Raw genomic sequence first — 20,554 nt, 5'->3', positions numbered from 1 at the left:
ATAATGAAGAGATGAATGTGTGAAGACAATATATGAAATATAATGAAATGAAAAGATGACTCGCTGTGTGTGTGTGTGTGTGTGTGTGTGTGTGTGTGTGTGTGTGTGTGTGTGTGTGTGTGTGTGTCACCAACCTGCAGACTGTCTGCCCGGCTGACGTACAGTTTCAGGTTAAAGTAGTCTGGTCTGTTTTCCTGCCAAAGCTAAATGACACATACAAACATGTAAAGTTCAGTGTTTAGTGGTAGTGAGATGAGTTTGGACTGATTTAGAAAAGTGACATTGAGGAAAAAATACAAAATTTATTCAATGCCTTTCTTGCAAATATAAGAGGTAAACAGCCACAAGATGGCGTTAAATTCAACCAAACTGACAGTGAAAATAGCCTTTACTGCAAGGCCTTGACTTTTAATGTTTCTCATTTTACTCATACAACTGTAAAAAAAAAAAAAAGTAAAGTTGTTAAATTTATATTGTTTGAAAAACTTTTTTATACATACTACATGCATACATACATGCTAGGGCCTGCTCTGCTGACTGTTTCACTATGCATACCAAAACGTTCTTTGCAAAAAACACACGAAAAATTAATTGTTGACAGTAAATTCAGAGTTATAGTTATGCAGAGTTTGATACCATGACCTAATGAGTGCTTTTATTTGATCAATCCATGTTTCTACACAAACTTTAATAAGACCTTAAAAACACAGGTGCCACAGTAAGTACTCCCCTGCGCATCAGTGATTTTTTACGTTCATAACCTCTGACCTTCCCCTGCCACTTAAAACCTGGAAAACTTTCTTTGACCTGTCTGAGAGCAAACACACACAACATTGGAAAGTTGCTGGCCCCAATAGCCTGTGGCAAGTGGATTATCTTTGCTAGTAAACTGGCTTAACTTACATTTTCTGAATGAACAGTATCAGCAAGGGCAGGCATAGACATTTTGAGGGACAGTGGTTCAATTAAAAAATGCCAAATAAAGACTTTCAATTAATCCTCTCATAAAGTGAATCTTCTGACCCAGTGCTGACTTCAAGCAAACACAAATCCTAAATGCTGAACCTAAAAGGTTTCCAAACTCTAATTATGACCCACAGTTTAATTCCCATGTTCTAATTAATATAACATGTAGGCTACAGCATGCTGACTTTGTCCTGACCTTGTGATGAAGGGCACACAGCAGCTCAGCAAACCAGTAGAAGGACTGAAGCTCCCTGCAGACCCAAACAAAATACAACCTCTGCAACCTGAACCCCGTCCAACCATCACTGGGTGTACAGCAGGGATCAGCGGAGGGAGAAAAAAAAAGAAAAAAGAAACATCAAATACTTTCTCAAAGTATTCATCTCTTTCCATTATGTGACATTTTTCACAACTCACAGCAGAGCATGCAGCACACAGGCAAACGGTGTGACTCCTATTCCACCAGCAACACACAGACTGACGTCGTAGTTAAACACGTCCTCTGATGGACTTCCAAATGGACCGTCCACGTAAAGCCTGAACATATGATGTGGACAAAAAAAAAACACAGAAGCAAATTAGCCAAGAAACTGGGCAAATATGCACACATATATTTATACTCTTCCCCCAGGGTTAAAAACACATACACAGACAAACATCCTGCATTTGAGATCTCACAGTCTGTGTGCAGCTTGTGTGTGTGTGTGTGTGTGTGTGTGTGTGTGAAGACAGACACAGACACCCATCTTCTCTATAGCAGCTGCTCAAATACTTGTGTCACAAAACACACACACACACACACACACACACACACACACACACACACACACACACACACAGACAAATACACCTTTCTCATACACACATACACTCAATACACAGATCCAAAATCATCAAGCACAGTCAAACCAAAACGTTTCTCTGCATTAACAACGTATACCCAAATATGCTCAGACAATGTTATACATCCAAACTGAGCCCAGAAAATGGTTAGTAATGCTACAGCAGCACTTTAACACACCCCAACACCCACCACACGGCCAAGTGAGGATTGGCTCAGCCTTACTCTCACATAATCACAAACCCTGTGCTCAGTAACACTTCTGAGAAAGTTTTATTCATGGCTGAAAATGTTGTATAAAGACATTACAATATCGGTTTATTGGTGACATTTGAAAGAAAAATGTCTTAAATAGTAAGCACTTCCTGCTTCCTACTGCCTTTATCGATTATCCTGTAACTTTACTTTAAGTCCTCCTATTTACCATTTAATAAACACAGTATAATGTAGTTGTATGCAGCTGTGAGGACAAGTGTTTATTAATGTACAGTATTTGTCAGCATTTATAACCTTCTGTGTCTTCCATTATTTTAATTCATTGTCTGTTTATACAGCAGCTTCCACTTATGCGTGTCCACAAGAGGAGTTATAGTTATTGATAAATACATAAATAATAAATATGCATGTTGACTAGTTGCAGTATACACGTAAATGGAAATGAACTGACTGTAAGTGTGCACTTTTGTACACCTCAGCCCACTTAACGGGGGGGGGGGGTTTGTTTGATGGTTTGTTTAGCTCTGGTTTACGTTCACAAAACAAACTCTCATTCTCTCCAACCCCGCATTTCCCTCTCTCTATCTCCTCCTATCTCTCTCTCAAACACAGGGCAGGAAGAGCACAGGGTCAGAGGTCAGGAGGTCGTAACCTCTGACCCCTCTGTGATCCTGAGCTTTCATGAGAAATCATGTCAGCCACATCACTCACACAGTCACAGACACAGACAGAAAATGTACTTGGGGTATCTCCTCTGTTGCACCATGGGAAGGATCTCCAAGTCGATCCTTGGCTGAGGAAGTAACAGCTGTGTGAACCGCTCTGAGGAGAGGAGAGGAGAGGAGAGGAGAGGAGAGGAGAGGCTTTGTAATTGCACAGTTAATAAATCCACTGGTCTAACCCCAAAGAACAGAGAGTGTCATACATAATGCCAGTATTATGTCTTACAAATACCACTACTATACATAGTTATGGGTCCTTTCTATACATCCTAGTTCAGTTTTTCCAGTGTTTCTTTACAACATGCGTCATAGCAGATTAAGGGGCCAACATAAACAAATCGAATTCCCTTCCTGTGTTCTGAAAGCATGTGTCTGTGTGCATATGTACAGCAGTGAGTGGAAATGAGTGGACATGTTCTTGCCTTTGTGACAACCCCCCCCAAGGCCCACAGCTTCCTCTAGAAGTGAGTCCCTTTGGATTCTGCTGCATAAATGCACAACACACAGGTTATCTTTTATTGACCGCAGGATGACACCAGTGACTTTTCCTTTCTCTAACATACTGCATGTGTATGTGAAGCATTGTGTATTTTATTACTGATCTACTGATTCCAGTTTTCCAGCTCTTTAGTTTAACTGAAATCCTACAACCTCTGCAAACGTAAACAAACTGTGTGTGTTGCGGTTGTGTACTCATGACAAATACAGTTTTTCAACCAGACCAAAAAACTGTGGGAACCATGCTAGCATCAAGATAAAGGAGTAGTCACACATACACACACACAGCATAGACACAGACAGGGGACCTTACTTAGGCTTACATGTGCAGAAACACAGAGAAAAGGACAGACAAACAGACACTCACTCTTGCTGTTACTTATCAGAGTCGACAGGATGGAGATCATTTTGTTTTTTGTCCTCCTCTTCATTACCTCTCCTCTCTGGGGAGGATGCATTACCGAAAAAGTACATTTGTGTGTGTGTGTGTGTGTGTGTGTGTGTGTGTGTGTGTGTGTGTGCGTGTGTGTGTGTGCATGCGTTTGTGTGAACCCACCAGTCCAGTCTCCCACGACTCGGAGATGGATGCCAAAAGTTTCCTTGTTCTCTGTGGGACACTGTGAGGAGTTAGAGAGCAAACAATGAGTCACAGCAAAACACACACTCACACACACACTCACACTCACACACACACATACACACATACATATGCAACTAATACAAGAGACACAGACATGCACACAAACACGCAATCCAGAGCACATATACACAGCATAGCTACAGTTCTTTTCATTACATTTAACAATGCACACACAAACACAGTCATGGACACACACACACAAACACACACAAACACACACACACACACACACACACACACACACACACACCCTTCCTGTTGGCAGACAGCGTTACTAGCCTCAGGGGTCTGTCTGCTCTCTGTCAGTGTGATTCTCTGCCCTCGTCCTCAAAGCTCCATAACACACCAGGCGCAGGCATGCACACAGTATACGTGTGTGTCTGTGCGCGTGCGTGTGTGTGTCTCTTTGTGAACGAGTGTGTGTAAATGAGTCTGAGTCCATCCCTGTATGCTGTCTAAGCAGAAACTTGTTTCTTTATCTTCTGCCTTTGTCTCATACAATCTGGACTAAATCTGAAACCATCAATAAACAACCTGAAACTGAATACTACTGCACGACCCAGCTGTCAATCAAGTGCCAGCCGACAGTAGAGGGGGCAGGATGTTGAAACAGACAAAGGACTGCATGTTTCTTTGCCAGGGGGAAGAAATTTTAAGAAACTGTAAAAACGTGTGTGTGTGTGTGTGTGTGTGTGTGTGTGTGTGTGTGTGTGTGTGTGTGTGTGTGTATGCGTGTGTGTGTGTTTGCATTGAGTCATGAGGGAGGAATGTGTTGCAGCGCGTTGGAGAGTTTCATAAAGTCTTACCGTTGTAAGTGTGAAGGGATGGTTCTCAAATGAAGAGACACCTGGACAGTTAAGAAGAATATACTGAGAAAAAGAGAAGAACAGGGCGACAGCAGGATGACAGAGAGAGAGAGGGGAAGAAAGAGAAGAGGGGGATTCGAGAGGGGGTGAGAGAAAGAGGGAGGGAAACAAAGGAAGAATTAGTAAAGTTCCTAATAAAATACAAGTGAGATCTAACAAAAACAAAATTTTTGGCGATAAATACACGTCAAGTCCTCTAACCTGTCCAGGACGAGCTCTGAAGTTCTTCTTTAGCATGCGCAACTCAAAGACATCACAGGGATGCCTGATGACCGTCACTATGGTAACAGGGTCACTGCTCCTGATGTAGCGGTAGAAGCGCTCCGCACAGTAGAGACAGAGAGGGCCGGTCACCCAAAGCCATGTCTAAGCACACGTGGAGACACAACGCAGCACAAATGACAATGCCAAAACTACACTCGTTATCACACATGAGACTTTCCACATCAAATAAACGCTTCATTTTTACAGTAAGCCACACAAAAAGTTAACGGAAGGTCATTGTCATCTTTGTTGGGTCTGTTTTAAGTGATCAGAGATCTCAGCAACAAATCATGGTTTTCCTTTAAAGCAGGAAAATCTCAGTTTATTTACATTCATACATTACGTTCATACATTATTCCTAGATGGTTACACTTGTCGATTGCCTTACAGTCACAGCAGATAAATGTAAATTTACTATTTTTAATGTGTTACATATTTGAAAACAGATATAAATAGACAGTGTACTGCTCCCGTTTAATTAGGTAAATCGACTGCATTAATGTTACATTTGGATTTTCTTTAGATGTAACTGCCTGCAGTGGTGGCTCTGCAGACATTTTGCAACCAGTTCATACATATTTTTGTTGTTCCTAGCTGTCAGAAACTCAGCCTTGAAATTACAACTATGAGGCTGACTTAAAAACTTTTTATCCCCACTAGGCTGCACATAATCACCGTCCGTGCGATATGACGAGAATCAGCCCTGATACAGGAAGCTTTGGGATTAGGCTGTATCAGTTGCTGTCTATCAAAGCTTTCCAATTCTCACAACTTGTTCCCATTACAGTGACACAAGGGGGCTCTGAATCAAACCTGGGCCAAGAAAGACATTCCTGAAAATACATGCTAAATCTATCTACCTCTCCATCACAGTGGGTGGTGTTTCTGTTTCTTTCTGCCGGCAGTTACCTGTGGCAGACTAATTGCCCACAGCTCCAGTAAAGCTTTGGGAGCACAATCGGGTATAAAGGGGATTTTATGGAACCAGTTTGTTGCTTAACGACCATGTGCAAACACATAATCACACACGCGGGAAGAAACACACACAAACACATGCCTTGATGTAGAAAGAGGATGTCTGCTCCTCCCTAACAGCACTACACCTCTAATAAACTCCCTCCGACACTTCCCAAACTCAGCACACGTGCACAACACTTACACACAGACAGCACTTCTTTCAACCCAACACACACACACAAATCAATTTGAATGCCAGGATACGCGTAGCAGGCGCCCACACACCCACACACCTGAGGGTAGTGTGGTTGGAAGTGAGCCTCCTCTATGCATCTCCTCTCTTCATCTTCACCCTGGTCCAGCTCTTTGCCCTGCGACTCTGTGCTGCTCTGATTGGCTCTGAGGCAGCCAGGAGGGTGGGCCTCTATGTTGGTCTGATACTTCAAAGCTCCACTGGTGGAAAAGACATGAATCAAGGTGATGTTAGTTTGGTTATTTCATAGTAACTTATGCATAATACCTCCTTATAATTATGCATTGAGTATTATGATCCACTTTTTGGCTGGACTGCAACAGTGGGGCCAGTCCTATAAACGCAAACGTCTGTGACTGACTGAGTGAGTGATAGAGTTGAGTGATCAAGTTAAAGCATTGGTCAGCTGGCCAAGTTTTGGAGTTTCCCCATCAGCTGTTGCTCTTTCAAAACCAAGCAGCACAAACAGTCTCTATTAGGGGGGATATTTACAGCCTGCAGTGTTTCCATCTTAGCACTGTCGCTAGATTTAGAAACTTTTTCTCAAAACAAAATCAACAAATCTCATGACTCTTAGGACAAACCTTAGATACTTTCCATAAAAGAGCATCGGCAGTAATGCCCCACATGCGTGAGGCGCACCTCTCTCGAGTCTACTCTGTTCAGTGAGTGGCAGAGAGGCATAGTAGCAGTTTGTGTCTGTGTGAGAGGGCGGGTGATTTTGTAAGAAGACATCGCGGTTATAAAATCAGGATTTTAGCAGCAGCAGAGCAGCAGCTTAGAAATGGCTTGGAAGTTAACATGTAGTCTTAATGGGCCGCGTTTCAGTCACTACTTCATACTTGTTCCGTTGTCTGATAACAGAAACAGAAAAACATGTAAATGAGAATTGCTGTATGTGAGCACAGAAGAGTAGGAGAGAAGCAAACTGATAAAGAGTTGAAACCAGCTGACACTAGGTAGAATGCAAATACGACACAATGTCAGTTTTTTTACAGCTGTTCCACAACAGCTTTCTAGTACCTCCTCATTTTCGCACATTGACCATACACAGTCCAGCCATATACTACGTATTGAGTCTTGTTACAACAACATTGGGACCTCTTATATACAAAATAAAGAAAAAGTGAATGTGTGCCAAGGCAAATGTTTGTTTCCTTATATGTTAGAATGGCAGTATAGTGATATTTACATTATATTACACTTTTTTAAATGACTATGATAGAAATGCATGTGTGAATGTGCATTCAGCCAATCAAAATTGGCAAATGTGCAAAAGCATGAAGATCATGTGTAATGGAAAGTTGCCTGTGAAGAAAGTGTGATTGTGTTTGTATGTCTGTGTCTGTTCGGGCCTGCGACCATAAATGTCACCTAATAAAAAATTTCCCAAAATTTGCTCAAGAAAATATTTTTAAAATGGACATCATTTCAAAAGTAGTAGGGTACAGCAGGTGAGTGACTGTCACCGAAAATGAGCAAAAAAAAAATCCTGCACCCTGATTATATGAAAAACTTTGTCATAACAAGGAATGAAATGACATTTTGTGTTGAATAAGTGACATGATTTTTCATACTGAATAAGTCAATAATATAATATTTTTTATGAAGTGAGTCAGTACACCATTGCATGATTTCATGAAATGAAAACTGTTAGTACAAGACGATGGAGCTGTTATACTGAGGGAAAAGCTGAGAGAAACATGATTTTGTGAATGAGGTTTAAGCTACTGAAAGAAAGTTTGAGATGTCTCCAGCTGTCCAGCGGGAGTCTCCTATATTTGCTGACATTCATAAGTGAAGCAAATTCTTATCTCTGAGGTTAAGATGGGGACAAACTGTACCCACAGTGAAGAAAAACTCAGCGACTCCTGCAGAGATAAACCCACATACACACCCACACAGGCAAACACACACCCACACATGTAGATTTAGTGCAGCCTTCAGTGGGCTAAGCCCCGAGACCTACCCGACCATGTGCACCATAAGGATGATGTAGAAGATGATGAAGAGGTTGTGTGTGTACCAGAAGATCTCATAGTTGGACACCCTGAAAAAAAAAAGTGGAAAATGCCAACATACATTATTATTTTCAATGAAACTCTTACTTCTACTTCAGACCAAGGTTGTTTTAAAAGAGAAATAACAACCAAAAACATAGAAGTAAATGAGTAATAATAACCTGGAAACATGACAAAAGGAAACAGGAGGAGGCAAGAAAGAAAACAAGCAGAGACAACAAAAGAAGAAAATGAGGACGTAGTTTGTTCAGGAGCAGACGCAGAGAGTCCCAGCTCAGAGCCTGAGTAAGCAGGACTCCAGAGGTCAATATTAAAGGGGTCATTACACACAAGGAACCACCCCCCCCCGCAATAAACACTGTGTTCTTCCTCTTTGATTGCAACTTCTTTCATGTTTGTTTTCTTTAAGTATATCCTGTTTCTATACAGGGACTCCACAAGGACTGAGCAGCATAAGTCATTCTAAATCATCTAAAAAGATGTGTGTTAGCCCCTTATCAGTGGTCACTTTGTCATAATCCAAGGATGTTAACCCCAGAAAATGGATAGGGATTTGCAGCAGAAGTTAAATGAAATTTATTTATTTATTCTAAATTTTTAAATAAATTGATTAATTGACTTTAGTGTATTGATCCTGTGCCAATGACCTGTGACTTTGCTGTTTTCTGTTTATATAGACAAACTGCACTGGACTTAGTATATAATTAGTTATGATGTTAAAGGGTAAAAATGCTGATGCAAAGAATTGTAATTTACAAAATATGTAAATAACCTTGTGGACATTAATGTGTGTTAATAACACTGGATCAGTCGACACATTATGCAGGTATTCCTCTGGTGTGCTGCAGCCATCCTCCCACCACTCCAGCCACTTACCCAAACTCTTATCTAAAGCCTTAAGTGGTCTGGAAAAGCCTCTTATCCTATGTTCAATTACTGAGGAAAGCTAGGAGAGCGCACACACATGCACACAAGTCATACACACCTGCATGAGTTAAGACAAACACATGCAGAGTGGTTGACCCACTATGACCTCAGTAATGACAGAGCTGAGAGTGGAACATTTAGTGGGGATTTGCTCATAGACCGCTGTTAGCATGTCTCCTTATGGTTTCCTTCCTCCATTTCTCTCTTCATCTCTCCCTCTCTCTCTCTCTCTCTCTCTCTCTGACTCACAGACACACACACAAACAAGAGAGTCATAAACACAGCAGAAAGACAAAAGCATGGGTGCACCCATATGTACCCACATGCAGAGAGAAGCAGACGACACAGAGGCAGAGGCACATGTATTTAAGCACAAAAAATGTATAATGGTTTTCTATGGGTAAAACACTGCTGCATGTAGCATTTGCCAAATTGCATCCACCTCTCTTAACACATCTGTGACACAGCACATAACAAAAGAACTCTGATGATTTTGACGGAGGATGGTGGGTAAGGGGACCTACCGTACACAGTAGGAGGAGGACATGAACATCAGGAAGAGGATGAGAACCAACAGAGCACCCGTGACTCCTGGGACTAAGGAGAATCAACCGATGAGAGAGCAGAGACAAAGTCAACAAGTAAGTTTAACATCCTAGGGCACATACATGTACTCATCTTCAATGGGAGATTTATACTCACAGAAAACCCAAGAAAAGAGGCAAGAATAAGAAACACAGGGAAGAAAATATTTAAAGAGAGAGAGAAAGAGAGGACTATAGTGTATTGGTCTATATTAAATACTGTATAAGAAAGAGTAGTCCCTCTTACTTGTGGTCAGAATGATCAGCTTGGGATCCTGGGAAGGAAATGCAACAAAAGAAAGAGTTGTTTGTTCATCTTATCCTCAACGCATATTTTTGTAAGGACTAATTTGCGTTTTAGATGTTGCAGGAACAACCAACTCCGTACTATGGAGAGTAAACAATCCGCAGGCTTCATTCCAATACATCACTTCAGTAGGTGACTTTATTGCTAAGTTCCTCCCCTCTACTTGAAAGCGTGCTAATCAGTTGGTGGAGTCTTTGATTGGATTGAAAACCTGCAGTTTGAAGGCTCTCCGTGGCACATGATGTGTGTGAGGACATATTTGGAAGATGTTTACGTTTTCCTCACTTACTCAGAAGGCTGAGTTTAAATGTAGTAGTGTACAAATATGAGTTTGTGTCTCACCTCTCCTCTGTACCGAGCCAAATTGAGAGCAGGGAAGTCGTCGGAGTAGCTTACACTGAAGTTCACGACATTCACCAAGTGAGCAGACACATGCACAACTAGAGAAGGAGAGTGAGGGGTTACACAAAACTGATTTAAAACACACATTTTTGTGCACAGGCACTAGCAGCTATGCCGAACATCACCTCTGCTTCAGACAGACAAACAATTAATTATAATGATCAAAATGAGCTGCAAGCGAGCACTTGTACAAACATCTCTTTGTCTATTCAGCAGAAAGTCAGCAAAACATCCTCCTGACTCACTGACACGAACTCACACACACACACACACACACACACACACACACACACACACACACACACACACACACACACACACACTTTCCTGACATCATAGGCTAACCATGCAGCCGTTCGACAGCTGATGGAATTAGAGGGCGTAATCATGAGACACAAGGGTCCTTTTTTCTCACTCACATCCTTTCTCACTCCCACTGCCCCCCCCCCTCTCTCTTTCTCTCTCTCTGTCTTGTCTCAGTCTATGTCTCTCTGCCATCCCTAGTGCCTCTAAGTCTTCATTGTCATTTGTTGTCTCAGAACTTCGGCACTCCGCTATTAGAACATGAGAACGTAGCCTAAAGGGAAGAGACATGTGTGTGTGTGTGTGTGTGTGTGTGTGTATGGTAATGGTGAAAGAAGGCTTAAGCTTTACAGATGATGTAATAGTGAAGAACAGATGCCAGCTCTTGCACTTCTTTTATTTCCATCGTTCTATTGGCTCTATGGATAGCAGTGTCAGACTGAAATATCTCAACAGCTATTGGGTGGATTGCCATGAATTTTTTTAAACAAACAGTCATGATCCTCAAACAATGCAGCATCAACACCAGCATGAGCTTGACATTTTTGGTATTAAGTGAACTAATTCTGATCACCCTCATCTGTACTTTGTATTTAGTGCTACCTCCACTGGTTTCACATACAAATGACTCAGTTTTTGTATAACATCCTCTGTGGCTCTGGAGGAGCATTGTCATCCCAAAATTCATAACATAAAGGCACATGGAGTGTAAGAAAATGGGCTTTTTAAATTCAAAGGCTTTTGGGCATGCAAAAATTTTATTATAATGGGTACAAAGCAAACTGTTTTACATCCCAAATCCCATCAGCCACCATCACAATATTACTAGTCAACAGATCTTTAGACCAGAGAAGGACCTCTGTATAAGCTTGGATCACTGCCGAAGAAAAGCACACAGCAAGTTGTTATATGTAGGTGGCTGGTGCAAACTAAACTCGTAGTTCGTCTTTTTTCATGAGACTCTCATGTGTTACTGTAAAACTTCAGATATGAGCCAGCTCCTCAGAAAAAAAAAACGCCCGTCACTGACTGATGAATAAAAGGAAGAAGCTTGTAAACCGGAGACCCGACGGACACACAGCTGCAAGGAGCTCCCATGATGTTATGAGAGGAGACTCTCAAGAACAGCAAGAACACACAGACACACACATACACACACACACACACACACACACACACACACACACACAGTGACTTGACAGCAACAACACACATGACCAGCTGGGAGGACATCACAGCTGGTACCCCAGGAATGCTGAGCCAGCCTGGGTCCATTTATCCACACTTTACATACTCACACACACACACACACACACACACACACACACACCCCAACACACATTTTACACACCCAGTGATACATTAGCTGCACTGATAAGTGACAGTTTTTACCAGAAAAGATGCAGATGGTGACTCCACAGGCCACATGGAAGGTCTTGCTCTTGTCCAGCAGTCTGCGTGTCTTTCTGCTCGATACCTGCGTGAGTTCGTGTGTATGGAAACACAGACAACAGAGTTATTTTCAAACCACGGATTCATGGGAACCATAAGACATTATGAATCTTTACAAATAATGCACCAAATCTTCAACTGTTTTCTTGCAATTTTACATCAAAATCTCACTAATTAAGCTCAGGGCAGCAGGTAATTTCTAGGTAGGTTTACACAAAAAGATACTAACTAGAACACCATCACAGGCTTTTCAACAAACCCCATATCTTTCTAAGTGACATATGATAAAATGTGGTGTAGCTGCCCATTTTTTAACCAATAAAAAGTTTCTCCCTCATCTGAAACTACCTTGTGATAAGAGTTCCTTTATTTTGAAGGATATAAAATTAGCCACAGCTGTAGACATTGTAACTTCTGATCAATTTTCTCTTTCAAATAAAATTTTCCTCAGTGTGACTGACATGACATCACTCCATCCTTCTACCTATCCCTTTAACCCTCAGTTTCTCTTCTCACCATGTGTGTTCCTCGGACAAAGGTGAGCAGGGAGCGACACATGGGCAACAGCACCAAGCTGCAGTTCAGGTTCAGCACAGATGCAGACGCCCTGCTAATGCATAGACCAAGCTGGGAAAGACACACGCACACACACACACACACACACACACACACACACACACACATATATTGTTAGGCAGGTTGCTGCAATAGGGCCTATTCAGTGGATGTAAAGTGATAAGGGTCTTGTGGATTATAAACACACTCTTTTGAGTTGTTCCTATTCAGATTTGGACTATTCAGTGTGCGCACTAAGGGCTTGAAGCACGATTTCCCTGCTACACAGGGTTTTTTAAAACCATCTTTGTCCTTCTCAGTATGGAAAGCTAGGAAACATTCTTCCTTTAGGCAAATCACTCTGCTGGATGATGACTTCACTGGTCAATAACTGCTTAAAAGAATATTTAAAATATTCTTTAAAAATCTCATATGAAGTTAGAGTTAATTTATTTTAAAAGATAATCAATAAGAAAACTGTGTCACTGCGTCCTACACTACTGAATGCAATTAAACTGTGTGCAAAGACAGACTCATGAATGTTTGTGCAATTTTGTGTTTTCCTACTCCAATTTATAAAGTTTGTTACACTATAGTTACAGTAAAATACTATTTGTCTCAATTTTCATAGGCTTTCAACACTGGGAAAATACAAGCCACTATTAAAAGTATGACAAATTAATTAGCTAGTGGCAGTTCCTTTTTGCACCATAGCCATGGATATACTGAGAACTACAACTGGATTACTTTGATACAAAAGAAAACGAACATGTTGATTCTCAGGAAAGTTCTTTCATTCTCGTCTTTTATTCTAATTGGATTTATGGACATTTCTTCACAGTGGACATCAAAGTTAAGGGAAAGTGTGAGTCATATTGAATCCACAAATATGTGTAGTATGATTGTTTGTTCAGATCTGATTGAGTTGTGACTCACCTCACAGATCATCTCTGAATAAACAAACTCTTTTGGATTCTACTCTCTGATGGTGATGTTTGTACAGGCAAAGACAGATTCAGTTTCTGACACCAGTGCACACAGATTTTACAATTTGTCATCTGTGCATTAAAGGCTAGGTTAGGTTCAGGCAGTGAAAGAAAAAGGCAGTGATATATTACCACTGCATCTCAGACCAGGATGAAAAGTGTGCAGCTTACTTGAAGGGACACGGGAGGGATGTCAGCCGTGTAATCTGGCTTTACAAATCTCAAGCTACAGCGAAATGATCGAAGCTGTTTTCAAGCGGAAACACTGGATGTACTTCGGCGTCTGCTAAACTCAGCACATTTAAACACTTTCTTGGCAGCCTCTGTGTGCACCACTGGTGCCGTCTCTTCTGATTACCCCTAAGAAACTGAAACAACCAGTGTGAGATGACGGTGTGTGTGTGTGTAGATCAGAGGAGTAAGGGAGGAGAGACAACTCATGTGTGAAGCTGTAGTGCAACATTTTAAGGGATACTCTGAAGAGTATCTACTGAAGACATACGTTTCATCCTACCCGCTGCCACCACTGACCTCCCAACTGGAGAAACCAGTTTTAAATCATTAAACAAGAGAAATGATAAACCGCCTCCAGTCAATGAGGACACGAGGGATCATAATTTATAGCACAACTAACTGAAAGAGATGGAAGTGCAAGACATGCTGCAGGGTTTCTGAAATATAAAAATGGAGCATGCAAACAGGTCAAAGTTAAAATCTATACAGTGCAAGTGAAGGTCAGCTACAATGAACTTAAAAAGTCTGATCCGTTTACCCTTTAAAAACCTCCCCACACACATTCACTCAATACAGCTTCCCAAAGAAAAGCAGCTGACGGCAAAACCACAAGCAGGAGATCAGATATCCTGCTTTCTGTACATCCCTGAACCCCGGACAACCAAAACACACACACACACACACACACACACACACACACACATACACACACATACACACACACTAACCAGCTGAATAAGATAAGATGCTTTTTGAAGTTAAATCGAAATCCCCTTCAGCAGCATTAAAGCTTTGAAATACATCTCCATCTCGCCCGAGGACACATACAAACACTCACACTCTCGTTCATATACACACACTCAGCTACACACACACACACACAAAAACTTCAGCCCTGTGGCAAGGCATTCAGTTAAAGCCAGAGGCGTGCCCACACTTGCCCCTCTCTCTCCCCTGTGCCTCCCACTGTACAGGCAGTGCATGAATAGCTCACACATGCTGCTTGCTGCCACATCTTATTCGGCCACTTATTTCATGCTGCACAAATCGTTTCCTCTGCTCAATCTTCATACTGTATCCTTTATGTTTTAAAGCTGTTATGTACCAGTACTGAAACTCAAAAAACTGCAATGTATTCTAATGAAATGAATGTTGTGATCCACATTCTCCCCTTCACCTGCAAAGTGATATCACATTTTATATTGCACATACATTCTTTCTTTCAATGGGCAACATTTAGGGTCATTGCAAGTATCTAATAATGAAGCCCTCAATAGGTCTAGTGGCTTAAAGCACAGCCTCTTAGTAAATACTTGCATTGGACTAAAGTATACAGAGTCTTCCTTTTTATAATATAAACATAAAATCACTGTTCTTGGGTTATTGGACAAAAAAAAAAGTGATACTAACTTTGTTGTTTGGCAGAACTTGAATAAACTCAGCAATATGATGCAAACACAGGTTTCTGACATGACGGAAAAGTCTCAGGTGATTGGACAGTAATGTCAGTGGTATTTGTAGGATTTTCTCCAAAAGTCAAGGAATGTTTTCTTTGGAACAAACACATACACGTACACACACGCAGACACACCAGCATGAACTTGTGACAACAATTACACGAAGGCTCACGTGGGTTAGCATGCATCAAAATCCTGATTCCATGTGCTTGTGTGTGTGTGTGTGTGTGTGTGTGTGTCCAGGGTCATGTCACTATTGGCCAGCCCTGGACTCGGCACAGACTGGCCAACTGATGAACACACACACACACACACACACACACACACACACACACACACACACACACACACACACACACACGCACGCACGCACGCACACACACACACACGCACACACACACAGACACGGCTAATTGCTGTCACAGAGTTTATAGTCATAACTCAGACTCATTAAAGCTGCATGTGACAGACGACCATCCATCGCTAAACTTTTTTCAGAGATATTAATAGAAATATGTGAAGCCACTGAATACAGCAGCAGGTTTTGTCAGCTTATTCAGGCTGTGCTTCCAACCTCATTGCCATCTGGACAGTTACTAAAAAAGCATCACATGATCCATCCATGATATACAGTATGAAGATGCAAACATTACAAAAGCAGTGTATGTTTCTCTGTTATTGGTGATACTCACTGCACTTGTAAATATAATTTTTAATATTCCATTTTTGTGCTGATGCAACTTATTATTCATTTCTTTACATCTGAACTGCTACTTTTTAAAAAATTTTGTCCGCAGTGAGAATATAGATTAATCTATGTGCACACAATCAAAATCTACAAACCTAGATATGCTGATGAGGCAGTGAGGATCAGTGAGTTTCAATATGATGGCTGTGGTTAAGTTTTACTAATGTAGTGCATGGAAGTGCAGGTAACAGGCAACAGATGTTACAAGAAGCCTTAAAATGAAGTGTCCTCCGGAATATCAATTAGATCTGATTAGCCCAACTAGAACTCCATAGCAATATCCATCACTGTGTCTCTGGTTTTACGTAGGTTGCAGCTTGATTAATTGGCTAAAGAAAACATATACACAGTTCACTTAGTGCTCAGTTTTCTTTCTCCCACACACAGATATGCACCAGTGCAATTTGTCAGCCTTTCAGCCCAGAGATGAGAGAATCTCACCAGTCATCCATAAGAGGTATTATAATCAAAAACTACATATACATGTATATACAGCAAAGGAACACTGACCTACAGATTTAAAAAAACAAAACAAACAAACAAACAAACAAAAAAAAAACATTATTTTTGATGGTAGGACTCTTTTAAATTAATACTTAATTGTAAATTAAATATTAAAACATATGAGGAAAATAATGATTGTAGTAGCCTATGGGCTGTATGTTAATGTGTCAGGTCTTACCCCGAGCATCTTGTAGAGGTAGTGATACTGCTGTCCATTGAAATAGAGCAGGAAGGTCTTTAGGAACAGCCAGGTGTTAGCTCCCAACCACAGCATCTACACACACACACATACACATAATCTTCAAATGGCACAGCATGTACAGTATAGTCTAACCATCACTTAGCTACATTTGATCTTAAAGAAATGTTAATCCTTGGCATATACAATAATGCTTGTAGCAGGCTGTATGGATACAGTATAATGAACTCACTATTGAGCAGTGACAAACTGACCAATACTCAATTCATTTAGTGCCTGACTTAGTGGTTTTTCCTCAGAACTTGTCAGAAGTTGTCTTGAGAAAACGCGCTGTAAAAGCTCATTAACAGGTAAACCAGACAAATCCGTTCGTAGCATACGATTTGAACGTGGAGCTGAACAGCTTTGAAATCTCTGACGAAAAGTATTTTTTCCCACCAGGACCAGATGCTTTCCTCCCTCGTTGGCGACCCAGCTCCGCAGCGACACGACCATGATGCCCTCTCAGGGTCTGAGCAGCTGCCCAAACTTCTCACCAAAGCCTCGGTGTGGCTGAGAGGTACAGACCCGTCCTCCCGGCAGCTCTCTCTCTCTCTCTATCCGTCTGCCTGTTTGCGCGCGCGTGTGTGTGTGCGTGTGAGTGTGTGTGTGGGTGTGTGTGTAGCGTCCACAGACCGGCCGGTGTCTGCTCCGTCCTGCCTCCGTTACGCAGCTCCTGTCTGCTCTGAGCGCTTTTAGACTTCTCATGCCCCCCAAACCAAACAAGTCTCAGCGGTGAAGAGCTGCGCACCACCGCATCTCCCACTGTCTACTCATCTCACTTCAGCCTGCTCCACACTAGGCCTGAGCGGCGACAGAGCAGCACCGCCCAAACATCCTGACTAAAAACTACACCGGGTCAAATAAAGATAACAGGATAGACAGGGGAACAATAAACAAAGATCCACCGCGCCTCGCTGCTCCTCCATGCCACTAGAGGGAGCCATAGACTCACTTGTCTCACTGAGGCGGGCCTATAAACATACAGTATATTCCATATTTGTGACTTTTATCTAAAAAATAATAAATGAATAAATAAATTAAGGTGAGTTGGAACTTGGTAAACCCATTAAGGGAATGAATATTTCATCAGTTTAACGTAATTACTTCAGACAACTTTAGCAACTTTAGATTTTATGATTAAAACTCAATGTTAATGACTTCTTAACATTTCTAATTGCAAATTAGATTAGCCTAGTAAAACTCAATATTAATGACTTGTTAAGCACAGACTGGATGGCTTATTATAGCGACAGACCAATGAATTGATTAATTAACATTTTACCAAAATCTGTAACAGCAGCGATATCAAATAGAAACCATACAGTCTTTGAGATTTGTATAAACTGGCAACCCAATTTCTTGTTATTGATAGGTTAAAACCGATGTATAAGATATGAGTAAACTATTTAATAAAGCTATTAGTTATAACATAAAACCTTTACCTTACCGTTAGAAAATAAATAAAATGCTGACACGTTATTGCTGCTGTTATTGGCTTTAGTTGACTAGCTGGAGTGTATAAATTTGTTGATTAATGATCTGATGTTTTAGAGAAAGAAGCCACTCATTTCCATGTTTACGCACCTCACAATTTGAATGTACTAGGTCATCCTCTGGGCTGTCTGCACCATCTAGTGTCTGTAATGCAAAACGCAGCTGAAGCTGTGACAGAAAATATCTCTCTAATCAAATATTTATCTTGAAATAAAGGATATTGCCAACATATATACATGCTTGTTAAAAAATAAAAGAACATGAACCTCAGATTAAATAGGTCAAGACATCTGGTACACTGTATGACCACTATGAAACAATATCCACAACATCCTCCACTCAAATCATGTCATCTTTATCAGCAAGTGAGTGAAGCTTCGGAGAGAGCTACTGCAGCCCTTTGAAGTGAGACTGTTTTAGCAACTACAGCGTGCTTTTAACTTTGTGGCAGCAGTTGTGGAATGTAATTTCCTGTTTCTATATGAACTAATTAGTGAGTTTGGTGTGGAAGAGCCCTGGACTCAAACCCATCCAGCACCTTTAGGATGAATGTGGAATGATGACTGAGAACCAGGTCTCATCATCCAACACCTGTGGGGAGTAGTCTTGAGGCTGAATGGAAACCAAACCCCGGGGAAAGGTTCCTGAATGTTGTTGGAAGTATTCCCTGAAGAGCGGAAGCCCATGGTTTTTAAATGAAGTGTTTAATCACATATGGGTGTAATCTTTGGTCGTGGAGTGTATAAAATATGGAGAAAAAAGGCGACAATATTAGGTCATCATCAAAGCCTTCATCAAAGTTCGCTCACACTCATCAGGGTTTTATTTTGAGATTTGTGGATCATTAACATTTTTTTTATTTTTTTCTCGTTTTTAAAACGAGGAGCAGAACGTGTTTCTTTACTAGTAACACATACACTCATCCACCAGAGATCATTTTCTTGTTTCTGCTCTATATATTTTTTGCGTTTCATATGTGTGATGCTCTATAGTACTTACCTACAGAAGTAGGTAAGGTGTTTTTGTGGAAATATATTACACTCTCTTTCACCCAGCTGGCATTATATGAGCCTGTTGTTATATTTCATAATTCAATCATAAGTCCTGTTCATTTGAATGAAAAGTAATAAAAATCCAGCATTGGCTTTAGGAGGACCTGGGTACCCAAACAACACATTTCCAAAACAAATCAAAATCAACCTCCCCATACCAAGCAAACGACTGTTGGTTTATTTGAAGTTTTTTTTTTACAGATAGTGCGCTGAGGACGGGACAGAGCTGTGGTCTGTGTCCTTCCCACATTCCTGAGAGTAGAGTCTCCTCCCCACTTCACGCTCCAGCCCACCAGATGAAAGAATCTTCCTCCACCCCACACAGCTGTTCACAAAAGCACAAGGGGTCAAGCACGACTGAGGCCATGTCTTATAGTGTGGGAATATATGTCTGACTATCTATAGTCACATAAGCAAAGTAAACAACAGCAGATATGTATGGAAGGCCAGGTCTGCGAGGAGAAGAAGAAAACTAGAAGAAGAAACTACCATCTTGCGGCTGTATGCTACCTCCAACCAGTCACGTTGCAGTTTACATCCAAATCAGTCCAGACTATAATATATCTAGTGAAGACTTTTCAATCCAATGGCACAGAAGATCTGTGGGCAGTTTCAACGTGGGCAGCCAAGATTAGTGTCACCAATTCAGTATCCAACCAAATATGAAATATGGTCACAATTTCTTTTTCTGTTCCTATGTTGCTGAGTTATAGCATCGTTGAACAATGCTTATTTTTGCTGAACATTATGATGTCACAGTGAAGTTGACCTTTGACCTTTTGGATTTAAAATGTCATCACATCATTATTTTATCTTAGACATTTGCGTGAAAAGTTGTCATAATTAGCGTATGAAGTCTTATGAGGTAACAGAGCCCTTGACCTTCGACCTTTGACTACTAAATTCTGATCAGTTCATCCTTAAGTCCAAGTGAACATTTGTACCAAATTTGAAGAAATTCCCCAAAGGCATTCCTGGCCATTATTCACCGCTGTAACTCAGGGAGGGGATATTGTGAGTATATTTCCTGCAACTTGAACTGTTGTCGGAGGGATCCACAAATT

General features: G+C 41.1%; 1 protein-coding gene across 1 annotated transcript in view; it reads right to left on the bottom strand.

Annotated features, from left to right (window-relative positions):
* nox4 (NADPH oxidase 4) overlaps positions 1-17,804 on the bottom strand; it is a 21,698-nt gene extending 3,894 nt beyond the window's left edge. Inside the window, exons 1-16 of the mRNA XM_023406604.2 lie at positions 17,341-17,804; positions 16,882-16,977; positions 12,736-12,846; positions 12,160-12,244; positions 10,405-10,502; positions 10,003-10,030; positions 9,696-9,768; positions 8,193-8,273; positions 6,264-6,423; positions 4,951-5,115; positions 4,690-4,752; positions 3,800-3,860; positions 2,764-2,845; positions 1,384-1,503; positions 1,163-1,271; positions 135-203 (exon numbers count right to left, since the gene is read on the bottom strand). Coding sequence (XP_023262372.1) covers positions 135-203; positions 1,163-1,271; positions 1,384-1,503; positions 2,764-2,845; positions 3,800-3,860; positions 4,690-4,752; positions 4,951-5,115; positions 6,264-6,423; positions 8,193-8,273; positions 9,696-9,768; positions 10,003-10,030; positions 10,405-10,502; positions 12,160-12,244; positions 12,736-12,846; positions 16,882-16,977; positions 17,341-17,397 — 1,458 coding nt within the window. The 5' untranslated portion in view covers positions 17,398-17,804. The remainder of the gene's footprint in view (positions 1-134; positions 204-1,162; positions 1,272-1,383; positions 1,504-2,763; positions 2,846-3,799; positions 3,861-4,689; positions 4,753-4,950; positions 5,116-6,263; positions 6,424-8,192; positions 8,274-9,695; positions 9,769-10,002; positions 10,031-10,404; positions 10,503-12,159; positions 12,245-12,735; positions 12,847-16,881; positions 16,978-17,340) is intronic.
* Between the last annotated feature and the right edge of the window lie 2,750 nt (positions 17,805-20,554).

Source organism: Seriola lalandi, unplaced genomic scaffold (genome assembly GCF_002814215.2).
Source record: "Seriola lalandi dorsalis isolate HSWRI2012SDOR001 ecotype SW California unplaced genomic scaffold, Sedor1 jcf7180002054313, whole genome shotgun sequence".
Taxonomy (NCBI): Eukaryota; Metazoa; Chordata; class Actinopteri; order Carangiformes; family Carangidae; genus Seriola; species Seriola lalandi.
Note: the sequence above shows the minus strand (reverse complement) of the source record. Positions and strands in the feature narration are given on the sequence as shown.